The sequence below is a fragment of the Cygnus olor genome, chromosome 9, assembly GCF_009769625.2.
Source record: "Cygnus olor isolate bCygOlo1 chromosome 9, bCygOlo1.pri.v2, whole genome shotgun sequence".
NCBI classification, from domain to species: domain Eukaryota; kingdom Metazoa; phylum Chordata; class Aves; order Anseriformes; family Anatidae; genus Cygnus; species Cygnus olor.
Window position 1 is genome coordinate 10,284,542 of NC_049177.1, and position 15,581 is coordinate 10,300,122.

At 42.8% G+C, this 15,581-nt stretch overlaps 1 protein-coding gene across 8 annotated transcripts in view; it reads left to right on the forward strand.

Moving 5' to 3' along the window:
• The window catches only part of CEP63 (centrosomal protein 63), a 37,177-nt gene that overhangs the window by 20,030 nt on the left and 1,566 nt on the right, over nt 1-15,581 (forward strand). For 4 of the 8 annotated variants that reach the window (XM_040567170.1, XM_040567169.1, XM_040567171.1 and 1 more), the window contains exons 3-14: nt 804-984; nt 1,992-2,087; nt 4,356-4,481; nt 5,347-5,460; nt 7,849-8,082; nt 8,310-8,455; nt 9,230-9,364; nt 9,989-10,103; nt 12,009-12,206; nt 12,613-12,699; nt 13,160-13,362; nt 13,913-14,237. In XM_040567170.1, coding sequence (XP_040423104.1) covers nt 804-984; nt 1,992-2,087; nt 4,356-4,481; nt 5,347-5,460; nt 7,849-8,082; nt 8,310-8,455; nt 9,230-9,364; nt 9,989-10,103; nt 12,009-12,206; nt 12,613-12,699; nt 13,160-13,362; nt 13,913-14,237 — 1,960 coding nt within the window. Of the gene's footprint in view, nt 1-803; nt 985-1,991; nt 2,088-4,355; nt 4,482-5,346; nt 5,461-7,845; nt 8,083-8,309; nt 8,456-9,229; nt 9,365-9,988; nt 10,104-12,008; nt 12,207-12,612; nt 12,700-13,159; nt 13,363-13,912; nt 14,238-15,581 lie in introns of all 8 variants that reach the window. The other 4 variants (XM_040567168.1, XM_040567164.1, XM_040567165.1 and 1 more) reach the window with 1 other exon arrangement.

The window sequence follows — 15,581 nt, forward strand, 5'->3', positions numbered from 1 at the left end:
GTGCTTTCTGTTTGACAGGCAAATTAAAGGGGTGAAGATCATCATGGAGTTCACTGCCCTCTAGGGCTGTATCTTGCAAGCCTTAATATTGTCCCTGGCTTAGCAGCTTGTGAAGTTTCAGAGGAGTTTAGTTGAATTGGCTTCAATAATTACTGCACCAAATTAGAAACTGCAGCATCACTAGGGAGCAGACTCTCCCTATTGGATTGAGAATGTTTATTCTTCATTATCATGTTGTCATCCAACCCCCTCTACTTAGGGGTTTGTCTGCATTTGTGATAAACTTTTGTTTTCAGGAGCTGATAGCTTGGCTGTAAGATTTCTCTGGTGACTGAAACTTGGTATAAAATGCCTCTGTCTGGAGAGCAATTAAGACCAATACAAAATGTGGATATAACATCTTCTGGTTTGCCTTGATAATGCATGCTACCAAGACAAAAGTGTTTATAGGTGCTTGTTATGTGGTGAGTAGAAGGCAAAACACCCTACATTTTAAAGTGTATAGGTCATTTGTTCTGACTGGGATTTCAAAAGTACTCTTCATTGGTCATTGCCAAATGTAAGTTTCTGTTCAGTGATATGAATGTACCAGTTGTGAGTTAGTGCATTAGACAATTGGGTGAACGCATAAGTATTCCATAAATTTCTCTGCAAGCTGACTTGCATAGACTTCACAGTACTGCATGTGCAGTGCCGGTGCCTTTAGTGCAAGTCAGTTGGTTCTGCTGACTTCACTGGTGTGGGGATGCTGGACCTGTGTGGGGTGGTGCCTGCTTTGTGACCTGAAGCTCTTTCCCTTCCAGCGGTGGGTTCTTGACTTCCTGCGAGGCTGAGCTGCAGGAGCTGATGAAGCAGATCGACATTATGGTGGCTCACAAGAGGTCTGAGTGGGAAGGTCAGACACAGGCTTTGGAATCTTGCTTGAGTGTTCGAGAGCAGGAGCTTTCCTCGGCCAGGGCTGCTCTGGAGGAAAAATATAAGGAGGTACTGCCTCTGGTTTATTGCTTCCTGATCAGCATCCAGCTGGGTGTTTTACATGTTACAATACAATATAAAGGCTGAACCTCAGTTTCAGAGTCTGTTGACTTTGCATGGACCTGTATTTTAGTTAGTTCCATCAGATTTGATTCAGATTTGTTTGTTTAACTGCCAGGTCAAAACAAAGGATTAACTTTAGCAAACAGCTATGCTAAGCAAAACAGGAGCCTGTCTCATGACTGGAAATCAGCACTCAAATTTATAAAGGAGTCTGTTGGACAAGGGTGTCCAGTTCATAATTCAACCAAAGTCAAACGATCAGCTTTCTAAGGGTTGGTTGAAGTCGGTGCAAGTTGAATGGCCAGAGTTTCTGAAGAGAACCCAGAGGTGCTGAATCTGGACACAGCAGTAGCCAACAGCCTTGCAGCCTGCATGCATGGGCAGAAAAATGTTTAGTGGTGTAAACTACACCAAGATGTTGCTGGGAGGTTTTCCGAGGGCTATTTATTGTAGCCTGTATCTAAAGACTGAAGGAAATGTAATAAATTGCTTTATTAGTGTAGAAGTACCAACATGTGACGTTTCTGCACAGGATGTGGAGCATTGACTTTCTTTTGTACAATGACTTTCTGTATCTTTCTGTGGATCAGACAAAATCAGCAAGAGTCAGGGAGGCCGTATGATGAAAATGATAGAGAAAAATACCATTTTCTTCCAAGCCAAAACTGTCAGTTTTGTCCCCAAAAATGAAAGCCAGAAACTGGTTGAAAGCAAGAGGCCAGAACAGAAGCAGTTCTGGTCCCAGCCAACCAAAGATTCAGGCATAAGCCTACTCTGGTTCATAGTGAGCGACCCCATTGAAACATCCAGTTGCTAGGAGATTGAGGGTCTCTTAGCATTCATTTGCCACTCCTTCTCCAGTGTATATTTATGAAATGAAAAGTAATCCCTGTATTTACTGACAGTGAAGTCTGCTTCTATTTTATTCATCTGCATTTTGATTTATCATTCAGGTTGGCATGTTGCGTCAGCAGCTAGAAGACATGGAAACAGCCAAACAGGACTTGGTTAGAGAATACGAACAGCAACTAAAGAAATTTCAAGAGGAGGTAAGTTTCAAAAAGAGAAGATTGGTTTTTGGTTCTCAGTTGACATATGATCTGATAGGTGAAATACTTTGCATCATTGCTGTTGTTTAAATGTCATGGTTTTAAAACTTCCCATTCTTTGGATGTTTATGCTCTTAAAAAAGAGAGCATTGCACACAAAGTGGTATTTTTATGCTTCGATAGCCCTGGTTTTTTAGCACTTGGGAGGAACTCTGTGACAAAGAAGACTGTTGGAGTAGAAATGTGTAGTAAGTGTACTGTTGCAATTTTCATGTGTTAGACATCTGCAGAAGTTTACTGCAAAAATTTCCTGTATTTGCCAATTCTAGTCACCATAGTGCTTATACAGAAGTTGCTATGGGTACAGGCAACAGCAGTTTGCTCCTTCAGCATTTCATGAAATTAAAATGGGGTGGTGGTGTAACTGGCCTTGATTGTATGAAGAAAATGAGACGAGATTGGTATGCAGTCTCATCATCTTTCTGCCTCCATTGATTCTGACATTTTTTTTGATGGGGATTTTGTTCTTCCAAGGCATATTAGTCTTAATATGCTTAATAAAAACTAAGTGCGCTTGGAAAATATTTTGAAAAAAACAGTTTCAGAGCTTTCATCTCAAAAAGCTTGTTCACCACAAGGAGATACACACGCAATATCCTGCAGGTAGTACAGCAGCATTCCATGTTTATGCCTTAACTCTTTGCCTGTCTCCACTTGCTTGTCAGAAGCAGCGAGTAAATAGCATGAACAGCTAGTAGAGTGCTGACCTTTTTTCTCTGGAGGGTTGGGCTTGGTTCATGCTCACTGTAAGCTGTAAGTTAAATTAATTTGGTAGCCTTAGCTTTGACGACGGAAAGCATCTGTCCTCATTTAAAACACCTTACTGTTCCGTATGATTAACAGTCTTCATTCAGTAGATGTTCCCACCGGAATAGTGGATAAGCTGCAGAGCAAAGCTGAGGTGCATTGGCAGATCTGCCAAAATTGTGAAGGCTGAAATAAAGTGTGTGTTGTGGTTAAAATTGCAATGCGTTGGTGTTTTACCCAAAAAGTATTAATGTAGATGACATTAAGCTGCAATATTCCTCGGTCTTCTGTTGCTAGTGCTGTTTGGGGAAATTCTTTCTATCTCAGTTTACCACAATTACCAGTAAAATTACAGGTACGGTGTCCAACTCACTGAGGTTGTTGAAAGAATAAACCACTGCTTGTAATCTCCTGACTCGTTTGGCAAAACATGTTCACATATTAACTCTAAGCCTGTACATCTGTCCATTCCCATTGAACGTGCCGAAGTACTGTGCTGACTCAGGGCACTGGAGAACCTTTTGTGACCGGTGTGTGGGACTGAATCATGAGGCCTTGATTCAGGCGTTTGTTCTCACAGTCCTCCTGTTTATCCGTGGGCTTAAGTTTCTCCATCGTTTCCCAAAATGGGTACGATGTCGTCTCAAATTCATGTGACCATGAAGTGGAAACTTAATTTATTTAATAATTGAGTTGAGGGAGCTCATCAGATGGAAAATGCTGTGCAAGTTGCAAGTGATTGTTTTCACAGGGGGTCATTTTAATATCAAGAGTTTTTTCCTCATTCGTGCTTCTGATAAGACTTCAGCATTCTAGCAGTAGGCAGAGGAGTGATATTTTCTGTTGGCATGCTCCAGTCATTGTGAAATGCACAGTGTATCTAAGCAAAAAATGACAGATGAAGTAGTGTTGATATTATGTATAATAGCAATTCTCAAATCTTCCTTCTGCTAAGTGGAAGAGTTCCAGTCCCCACCTGAGCTTCGCTTTAACCTCGAAGAAACTGTACTTCTGTGTAGGACTTCCGCCTGCCCCTGTTTGGCATGGTGTGCCCCGCCATAGGAGATGGACCACAGGTTCTGCTTCTGCTGCTGTGGCTGGGAGTCACCTGTAGAGAGAGGAGGTACCACGCTGTAGCTACATTAACAGCTACAAGTAAACCTCCATCTGATCAATATTTTAGTCATGCTTTAATTGTGGTAAGACAGGGGTCTAATTGGAGCTGCTGATGTCATGACTTAAGTGTGGCATCTTGCTCCTCTTATATAACTCAGCGTATTTTATGATACTATCAGTATAATAGGCTCATTATACAAATATAAATCTTCATTTGCAAGCTGTGTGGCCTTGATTGGGGGAATTGTTTGCGTGAAACCATTTTGTATGCCTTCCCTCAAAGAGCTATTTAATTCTTGCCTGGTGGCCTTGAACAAAGTTGTCCTTTTTACTGAACTCCTGCAGTTGGCTAGGCTGAGAAGAAGCTATGAGAAGCTGCAGAAGAAACAAATGAGAGAAGCTAGAGAAGAATCTAACAAGAGACAAGGGGATGACCAGTTTGAAATGAGACGACTGACCAGGAAGCTGGAGGTAAGTAGTTAGAAAGCAACTGCTAATCAGTTCGCACGTATGAACTGACTTTCTGGGCTTCACTGGTGACTTTGAGTAGTGAACTAGGAAGTGGACTGTGAATCCTGGTGAAAAGGTACTCTCCATCTAGCTCTTCTCAATTACTTCTGTAATAAAGACTGTTGTCTGCATTGAGGCCTCTCAGTACACAGGATAAACTATTTCGCTGTTCTTAATCTTTGAATAAATGAAAGGAAGAAAGTGCTGGAAGAGTAATTAATTATGTGAGTGGAATAATTCCCGTGTGGTGAGGTTGTCATCTCGCTTCTTCGAGAGGGGAAGAGCTACTTATAAAACTTCTCAACCATGTTTCGTCTTTTAATCTTCCTGCTATGCTGAGCTCAACCACACTCAATTTTCTTCTAATGTACCCTGTAGACAAAGCTGACAAATGCATCTGACTGACGGCAGTGTCCAATTTGTGGAGCAGAGGATAGCATTAAAACTCTGTAGTTAATGGTTGCCATCTTTGTGACTTCAATAGCAGCCTGTCTTGGAAGCTAAAGCCGATCTGAATTGTTAAACCTCTGACAACAAATCCATGAAACTAGCCATGAATCTTTTAGCACTTAACATTTGTAAACAGCAATAATTGACACTGACGTTTATCTCAAGAGGGAGGGAAATACAAGCAAGCACAGTATGTGAGGGGCTGTGTACCGCTGAGTTGGTGCATCAAATGACTGGCTAATGGTATCCCCGCTGTGGGGAAAGGTGCGTGAGGATATGGTGGGGAGAGAAAGCAAACATGGATATGACCTGGAAGGGGGCAATCTTGTCAACTGAGTGGATGTACTGCTCTAAGCCACCCCCGCTGTCCTTGCAGGAGTTTCGTCAGAAATCACTTGACTGGGAGAAGCAGCGTTTGCGTTACCAGCAGCAGGTGGCATCGCTGGAAGCACAGAGGAAGGCTTTGGCTGAGCAGTCTGAGCTCATTCAGGTACAATTAATATGTGCTGAAAGTTTTTTGTTTTGTTTTGTTTTGTTTGTGGCAGCAGGTGGGAGAGCAGGGAGGAGGGAAGAGGGAGAGACTAATGAAATCTCTCAGGCTTGAATCCAGTTTAGGTTGCCATTGAAATGACTTCTAATGTCCTGGTGGAATAAGCTTTACTTTGTATAAGTGCTGTATGGGAAAAAAGATCTGGAGTCTATCAACAGAGGTTAGACAAACCTCTTGCAGCTCTCCCTCCCCCTGCTCCAATTAGCAGAGAAGGTAGTAGGTTGAAGCTTTCCCTGAGAGGCAGAGACCACGACATACAACACTTATAGCTGTTACATCAAGTCATCTAGTTCAAAGCTGTTTACCTGCCAGTAGCTAAATACGTACCTTGAAGGTCCAGCTCAGAGGATGATACTGGAAAATAGTCTTCCCCTACAACAGATACTTCAAAGTACTGAAGTAACAGCATTTTTCAGCCCTGTTTTTTATTCTTATTTTTGGTCTCCTAAAGGCAAGAAGTAATGGGGCTGCTGTTCCTGAAAAGCTAATCATTCAGTGAGTTAGTGGTCCTGCAGCAGAGCAAGATGAATTGACCTAGAGCACAGCTGTGAAGTCACACTGACACAATCACAGCAGACACTGATAAGAAGCTCTTGCTGGGGACTTTACACTTAATGGGCTCCTGAATTACTCTTGAGTGGAAGCTCCTGCAAGGAGGAAGCTTGTGATGACAGGATTGAAGCTGGCTCTGACAGGGCTTTGTGAGAGGCTGACACTAGTAGATCTACAAATGCAGAGAGAGTTGTTGAGCAGAAGGTCTTGCTGCTCTGCTGTCTTTTTATCATTGATAGCTCAATTGTCTGAGAACAGATGTGTCCTTGGAGTGCAGGCTGGTATACTGGAGCACGGAGGAACTCAGTGTGCAGCAGAAGAACAGACATTTGGGGACATTTTTCCTAAGCAGTGTAGGTGAGTTAGGTGCATAGTTGCTGTGAACAGACTGCCTGAAACCTCGGTTTCTTTGAAAAGCCCAGCATGAAAGTACTAAATTCTTGTCTTGGATGTTTCTATGCATTTTGTATGCTTGGTTGCTTTTCTGGCACAAGGTCAAGCTGAGATCTGTGACCGTGGAGTACTCTCTCTTTCCGTGCTTTCAGCTGGGTCCCCCTCATATCTTTCAACGTAGTTAAGGGAAGCCTGCCATTCTCATCCAGTGATGAGCACCTCTCTGTAACACCTGCAGCCCTTAAAGTCAACAGGTGAAACTTGATTTCTGTGCTGCTGTGCATGTTCTGTGGCTGGAAGTAAGAGAGAGCTTAAATGTTTTCCTAATGCAGAAATAAATGCTCAGGTAGTCTGGCACCCTGGTTTATTGGGCTGAGAAAGGCTATACTTTAAACTGTTGCCCCTCTTGATTACATTTTCTGTCATGACTATTCAAATAATGAAAAGACTGTAATCAAAATTATACCATAGTCTTCCAAACGCACAGTTCCTATAGTTTTCTCAGCTACGAGGCATTATGTGTCAGGCAAGCGGTGATTCTGAAGCTGGCAGGAATTGCTGCTCTTAGAAATTGGGAGTAAAGGACTACTCAAATATTTTGTTTCAGCCTTTAAAAATTATAAGGTACTATACAAAAGGAAATACACAAAGTGAATATTCTTAGAAGCTTACATGAGAGCTGGCTTGTTAAATTTCACCAATTAACTATGTGGAAAAAATGCTATGAAATAAAGTATCATGCTTGTAAATAATAGTGCATGTATTGTTTGCTAGTCATATGTTCCTTACGCTATTACTTTTTTTTGTCTGCTGCTAAAACAATGAAACATTCAAAGTGAGCATTCTAGCAGGGTGTTAGAACCAGATTATTTACTGCATAAAGCAAAGCATAATTGGTGGTTGTACCCAGTTCAGTTTTTGATCTTTTTTTTCCCCCCCTTATTGTGCACCAAGAGCTGCTTTCTGTCCTAGCGTGGAATTAATGATGGGGTAATCTCTAGCTCGTGTATGGCATTTGCAAACCTTACATGCTGTCATTTCTTCTGGTCTAGCCATAGGTTAATGGGCAAAAATATTAAGCAGCTTTGTTCTTAGTTCATACCTGTACAACTTGAGTGATTTGAGATCCTCTTTTCTGAGATTCTCTTTGAAACCCTTTTGGAATCAGAGAGGCCTCTCATTTATTTTTAATTCTGTCTAGCTTCAAAACTGCCCTACCTTGTAACCCTGGAATAATGCTTTCCTTCATTCCCTGGAAGGTAGTCATGCTTACTTCGAAGATGTGACTTGTTGTGCAAAGAAACTAATAGTTGTTTTGAATCAGGTTTGATGTACTGTACTATCAAGAATTTCACTTTCATACATACCGATTACTGTTAGCAGACTCAGCTTGCCAATAGGAAGCAGATTCTGGAGTCAGTGGAGCTGGCTAGCCGATCGGAAATCCAGCACTTAACCAGCAAGCTGGAGAGGGCCAATGATGCTATCTGTGCCAACGAGCTGGAGGTGGAGAGGCTTAACATGAGAGTGGATGATCTGACTGAAAACAATCGGATGATTCTGGAAGATCAGCAAAGAGTTCAAGAAGAACTAAGGCAATCCAAGAAAATGTTAGAGGTCAGTGAAGGAATTGTTGGGAAACTGAATTTAAAGCACTGAGCCTTTGTAAGCGTTCTAGAGCCTTTGTGAAGTTCCTGATCAGCCTCAAAGCTGGCTTTGTACCCATGTGGTGCTCCGCACTATTTTCAAGGGTTCTTTAGAAATCTGTTCAACCTCTCTTATCATTACAGCAATCTGATCTAGTGTAGTCCATCTTCCAACAGTCATTCCTTCCTCCCCTGCAGGTGTTACAGGATGAGAAGATGGAACTGAGAGCCACCTTGCAGTCTCAGGAAGACTTCATTGACAGCTCCAAGCTGCACCAGGAACAGTTGCAGAAAGAGCTGGCCAGAGTGACTGAAACTCTTCACACAAAAGAACTCCTCATCAGGTAACATCTGTGCTTCACTGGTACTTATGCTCTTGCATCCAAATCTATATGCCAGTTTCTTCCACTGAGAACAGAAGAAGCATTTTCATAGAGCTGGCTCTGTATCACTTGAAATACAGGGGAGTAGTTTCTCACAAGTGCTGTGCTTCCTTGCAGTGTTTGCCAGTTTGCATTGCTTTTGATTCTCAGCAAAGAGTGTGGAAGGAATCAGTTTTCTATTCATCTAGCTTTCTGGAGGCAGCACAGAGCTTCTGAGCATGGTTTACTTCTTTTTGTGTGTGTGTATGTGTGCTGGAGGACTTTCAGGTTTTGATACTGAGCTTACCAATGTCAGTGGAAGTTCTCACTGAATTAATGATGTAAAATGAGGACCCTGGTAAGGTAACACGTGTGAGAAGATCATCTCGGCCTTTCCCTCCTGCACTGGCAACGTGCAAAAGCTAGAGGGTTCTAATGGCCACGTTGGCTTATGTTACCTGACTGCCACACAGGTTCTTGTGAGCAGTTACTGGATGTCTGATAATGGCAGTGGAACTGTCTGGTTCAGGGAGGCCAACATCAAAATAGGATGCAGTCCTCTTCAATCACCCTGAACTCAAAAGGGAGCTGTCCTCTAGCTGACATGTTTGTGTATTCACAGTGCACACGTGTCACCTAGTGTTGGGTTTTGTGCAATTTTCAGAGAATTCCAAGCAAATAGTGATTGTGTTTTCTGTATCGGTGTAATCAAGCATAATGTATTTTACTGAAACTAAACTTCATGTTTCTGGTTAGGGCCTTGGAGGAGCGCTTGCAGGAGAAGCAGTTGTCTTCTCCGGGGCTAGAGCTGGAGCATGTACTCCTGCAGCTGGATGTTGCCCAGAAGAAGGAACAGCACTTACAGTCAGAGGTGACTCACCTTGAGAACAGGTAGCTGACTGCTTGCTTTCCCTGAATGTGCAATGAAACTTGGATAATAATGTAATACCTAATGTGTTGTATTCATCAAATTAACCAGGCCCACTGATTTTTGTAGGCTTTTAGAAATATTAAAGGGCTAAAGAAATCAAATGTTATTCATTTTGCAGTTTAATAGTGAGACTGTTTTGCTAATTGGCTGGCTGCTTTTCACTGCACACTGTGGGTGTTTTCAGTATGTTGGCTTGCTTAGGCTTAGCACTTTCATTTGTAATAGGTTAGGGAGTCTTTGTTAGGCAGCTGGTAAGAACCAGATCTAAACCTATGAAATAAGAATTATAAACAAGTTTTCCTCTCTGAGTTTGTGGTTTTCAGACAAATGTTTGCGTGGGAAGTTGGTAATCTTATTATGACAAAGAAGCAAACAGGAAACCACTGTATCTATTAGATCAGCTTCCTGATTCCTTTTAAAAGGATTTTGGTACACAAAACCAAAGGATTGCTAAGGAACTTCTTGGTTAGAGTTCAGTTTCTGTTGTGACGGACATAGGAGACTGCTTGGAAGATCAAAGTTTCTCCTGACCATATTCTCCTTCTTGGAGTATTCTAATCCGTAGTTTTACATTTGGCACCCAGCCTGGTGTCTTCAAATGCGAGGTGTGTACAGCTGAGTGAAGAGCTGGCTGAGAATATCAAAGAGCTGCAGTCAATGGAAGAACACCATACTGAGTCGAAGGCAGAGATTAAAAAGGTAATGTCGCTTTGTTCCTGGAGAGTGGGAAAGGCATTGTGGAGTCAGCCATTCTCTGTGCGTGTCATGTGCCTCAGCAGAGACTGTGGCGCACTGTTAGCAAAACTGCGGAGGGGATCCAAGGCTGGGAGTGCTGTGGAGGCAGGAATATGCTAAAGAGTAAGGAGAAGATCTGAAAAGGGGGAATTGAGAGGATGGTTTCTCGGGTTTCTGTACGTGGCTGTGCAGTTGACTTTGTGAGCCTCTCTTAGGCCTGTTCCCTATGTTGCACAGTGCTTCTCTGCAGTGTGGAGATACTCAAATTGATGCTGAAAGGGTGAATGTGCAAAGAAATTCAAACCCAGAATACTCAGCTTATGCCTTCTACAGGCTCCCAACAGGATGAAGAACAGGGAAGGAATGGGTTCTGCTGTAATAAATGCTACCACACTTGAGATACGGCTTCAAGTTGTGTTCTAGCCTGTATGTGAATAAAGGAGTTTGTTTTAGGCTTGATACCTAGATGTGAATCCAGGATCTGGAAAAAATAAGAGTAGCTCATATGCCATGAAACCCCACCCTAATGCTCTATTCACCCTGGGGAAGCAGGCCCTCCAAAAGGCTTGACTTTTAATAATGGTCTAGAGTAGTTAGTGTGAGAGCTTTTAACTGGAGCCAGGCTAGAGTAGAAACATAATTGGACTTGAGCAAAAACCTCAGTTTTGTGAAAGTCTTTTGTCCCATATTCTAAATGTATAGAGATGCAGATCCTGCCAGAGATGTGTGCTTGGCTGCACATTTAAACAGCCACCCAATCAATGAAACTTCTGCAGGCTGTGAGGAGGAAAGAGATTCGTTACGGTTGTTTCTATTTTATACACTTGGGAGGCATTGAGGTGACATGGATATAAATCAATATATATATTTGTGTGTGTGTTTGTATATATTATATATGGTATTTACATGGCTAGGCAGAGATCATCCGTTTCAGTTTTCTAAAATGTATGTAATTCTCAGCAAAATCCTGGAGGTTTAGGTGCTCAATATTTCTGGCTAATGGAATAAAATATTAGGGAAGAAATTGCTCTATGTTGTTCTGTATGTCACTGAATAAACATTTGGTGTCCCTGCCAGAATATTGTATGCAATTCAGATCTGGCATCTCAAAGGGAATTTAATAAAACAAGGTAAGGTATGGAAAAAGACGACCAAGAGGATGGCGTGATTTTTATGGAAGGAACAGCTGAATGAAATGGGATTTAGCAAACTGGAAAAGAGATAAATGAGATTGAATATACTAAAAATAAAGTCATGCCTGTCATGTGGAACATAAATAGGGAATGATTATTCTCTCATAATACAGGGACTAGTGGTCATCAAATGGAGTTATGAAAACAAAGAGGTATATTTTTACCCTCTGCATAGCTAGCTTGTGGAAATTTGCCATGGATAGCTTTAGTTGCTACAAGCTACCATTGAATCAAGAGTGTTTGGACACCTTCATGTTAGGAAAGTCTGGTTAGGGCTATTTAAAGATACCATCTCCGACTCAGGAAGGCAGTTTGGCAAACTGCAAGGTTATATTATGAAAGTGTTACTGTGCTTGCCCAGTAACTTCATCGAGTCTCTGTTGGCCACTGAGGTAGCATGGTGAGCTAAAGGGGCTGTGATTTCATTGACTGTAGATCATCTTAAGTACTCCACAGCATGTGTCTTGTCCCAGTTGGCAGTTTATGGTGTGAGAAAGGAGTGGGATGAGATGGTTTTCAATCAGGAAGGACAGGCATGGCATGCACCGGGAGATTGTTACTTAGAGCTTTTTGTTTTCTAGTACTTAGTTTTCACATGACTGTATCCAACGCTTTGGCTGTCTTGCTGAAACATCTGTTAAAAGATCATGGGTTGTGTGTGCATATCTTCCTCCAGTTGAAAGAGCAGCTCTGCCAGGCTGAACAAACTCGCAGAAGTGAGCTAGAAGGGATGAAAAAAGAAATCTCAAGACTGACACAAGAGTTACACCAGAGGGACGTCACAATTGCATCTGCAAGTGGTTCCACATCAGACCTAGAACAACAGCTGAGAACAGAAATTGAAAGAGCAGAGAGGAAAGCAGTGGAGCACAGGGTAAAAAACTCTTATGCTGCCTCTTTAATGGATCAGAGGGCTTGGAATACTGCCCTACACTTTCTAGCTATGTTGAGTTTCTTTCTGTCTGCAGCCTTTAAACAAGGGCTTTGAGACCCTTCTGGTGAAATCTTCTGAATGATGGTGAATCTATCTTCCTTCTTTTCAAACCTGTAACAGGCAGTCCTACAGAATTCTTTGAGATCGCTCATGTTATCTAGATCTGGATGATGACATCTTTGGAAACCAAATAAATGATTGTGTGTTGTTACTTGCCTGGTCTTCCCTACAGTCTTGCAGGAATAATGGCTCAAATCTTGCAATTGAGAGTGGAAAAGGGCTGTGGGGTTTTGTAGGTATGTGTTGTGTTCTTTTTCTGAGCTGTTACTTGCCTCTGTCTCCTCAGGTTATTCTAGTTCAGCTGGAAACCTTGAGGCTGGAAAACCGTCATCTCTCAGAGATGTTGGAAAAAATGGAGTTTGGTATGCGAGAGGTATGCGTGAGGGAACAGAGATGGGAAGCCAGTAGCATTGTGGGTCCCCCACCTGAGTGTTCTCACCTTAGGTTGAGAGGTTTGCATCTTAACTAAGTGAGGGAACCCTGGAATATACAGCTGGAAGAGGACTCGAGGTCATGTTTCTGCCTTTGGCCTTGGGTTAACGAGAAGGACTGCATCTGAACACCTCTTGGTCCATATCTTCCTGACTGTTTTTAAAAGCATCATCCAGTGATGAGAGAGATTTCCTTTCCCAGGCAGATTAGCACACCTTGTCTAAATGCAGACACGGTAAGGCATATATAATTGATTTGCTCTTAGGAAAGCCGTGAAAATTTTGCCAGTTAAAACTGGGATGGTAGAATATGTTTTAGGAAGTCACTTCCCAGCCTTTGCTCTGGATTTAACTGTGGTATCTTGCCAAACAGAAGTTTTGACTGCAGCCCTTCTCTGTTAGGGAAAAGATGTCACCCTGAGAGCGCTCAGTGAAGACTATGCTACCGAATTAAATAAATTAAAATCGGAGAACCAGCAATTGCAGAAGGATCTAGCAGAGGCCAGAGCAAAACTGGAGCTCACTACCCAGGTCTGCCAGGATGAACCTGAGGGCACTGCTCTGTTGCAAAGCGAAGAGCCCAGGACCAGGGATGTGCACTGCAGGTGAATGTTGCATAACCCCAAGGATGCTGCTTCTATGCTATGAAGGAAAACAGACGGTGTGGGGATGCGTGGGATTTCAATGACATGCTTTAGGAACAGCATCTCTGTCCAGTGCATAGTACGTATGGGAGAGCACAAAGGGCTGCTTTCGAATCTGCCTTTATGCTTTAAGTAGCACAATAGCTTTTAGTTCCAGCTACTTTGCATTCTGCAAAGCCAGCTAGTATTTGACTGCCTCTGTTCTAGAGAGAGAAGCAGTATGTGCTGCTTTTGGTGAAAGGATTAGATTTGGCACATGCAGCTGTGCTTTTTTTTCCATGCTAGGATGTGTGTATACTATAGCTTTTGATATCTACAGTAGCAGGAGAGTGAGAGAGAATTCCCTGCTGACTGGATGTACATCTGGGAGTCATATGGAAATGAGAGATAGCCAGTCTGGATCACCAAGGCTAACTGTATGTTAATTGTTATTTCTGTGCAAGTTCTTGCTGAAATTCAGCTGTTAAGAGGCAAACTGTCAGCCGGTTATGTTTTCAAACCTCCCTTACAGGACAACTAGGGAATCACAGCACAAACATGATGAACAAACAGAGAAAACGCATCACAAGCCTGACAAGATTATTCAGCATCATCAAGGGGAGCCCCAGGGATGGAAGATCCAGCCTTTGCCTGCTGAAATGGGAGCTGTGATCCCCGAGACTGGTGAGCTAACCACCCAGACCAGCAGGAAGGGCTGCCTGGAGTCACCCACCCTTGCTCCAGATTCCTTGCAGGGAACAGATTCTTTGCTCCTCGTGCTGGATGATAGCAAAGGTTTTCCAGATGGAGCGTCTAAGAAGTGCATCTCAAATCATCAGCAAGAATCTGTGCCTTTGGTAAGCAGTTGCATAGAAGCTCTTTGCCATTCAGCTGCTGACAATATATCTGGGTTCTCATCTGGCAAAATCCACATCTTTGAGTCTATGATCTGTCTGTGTGGTGCCTTATTCTGTGAGTGTATGTCAAGCGTAAATCAGGAAGGAGAAAACAATGCTGGATGGTCATTACTTGGACAATGGGAGTCATGTAATTACTGTTCAGAACTCTCTGGGGAAAGGTTTTGTTTGCTGTAACTGCTAAGCTAATTCCAGAAGCGCATGGTTCTCTCCATACTGGTGATGTACATCAGTGTGTACCAGGACCTGCTTCTGTTGCTTCAGAATTCTGCTTGAGCTTTTGGTTTGGGACTGTAGTAAGGTGAGTCTGACCCCTCTGAATGGGACTACAGTAGTCAGCACCCTGCACTCGGAGCCATTTACATCAGCTGGTAGGATAGCTTGAAATGAGTGCTCTACTGCACAAGTGGAGATAGTTATTTTTATATTTACACCTTCTCTGTCCTCCTACCTCAGCTCTGCTGCTGAAGCACTTGCCCAATACACAGTAAACTTGGGCTCATTTCTTGCCTGAGGTGTTTAGGACCATATATCCCAGTGCCTCCTGCAGTTACCAGTCTGTAGACAGATTCGAGCAGGGAAGGGAGGAGGGGAATGGCAGAGGGTCACAGACTAGTGTGCTGGAATTTGTCAAACCAGGGAGGTTTGGAGGAGGGTGGAAGCCTGGGTACTGGTCCTTGCTCCAGATGTGTTGCCCCTAGCAGTCTTTGGAGTTTTTTCTCCTCTGGTTGTGTGTTGTAAGCTGTGACAACAGATATTTTTGTCTTGTGGGGACCCTGGAGAAGAGTCTCCAAGGCTCATGCGTGGGCAAGTGGAGGCTTGTCAGGTCTGTAGAGCTTGTTGAGGTTTCCTACCAAGAAAAGGTCATGATTGTTTCAAGACTGAAATTGCTTGTGGGTGCAACCCCCCCCCCAAAAAAGGATGTTGGGAGCTTGGGGAATTGTATTCTAAATGGAAGCTCTTCAGATTACAGGATTGGCATCAAAGTGCAAACAGTTCCACTTCAGGCCCTGAGAAGCTCTAGGGCGTGATGCTTTGTAGGAGAGAATGTGCAGCTATTTGTTCAGTATTGACTCAGAGGTAGAAACAAAGTTTCTGAGGAAACACAAATGATTCTTCTGGTGATGACTGGGACTCCCTTCTCATGGTCAAGCTCCTGTGTCTTTAAATCAGTTCATTTAACATCGAGAGAGGAGACTTCATACTAGTAGGCAATAACAGAGTGGGAGAGGTTTTCTTGCTGTTTGCAGCATTTTTTTTCTGTTTTCCTTTGTTCCTGCCTGT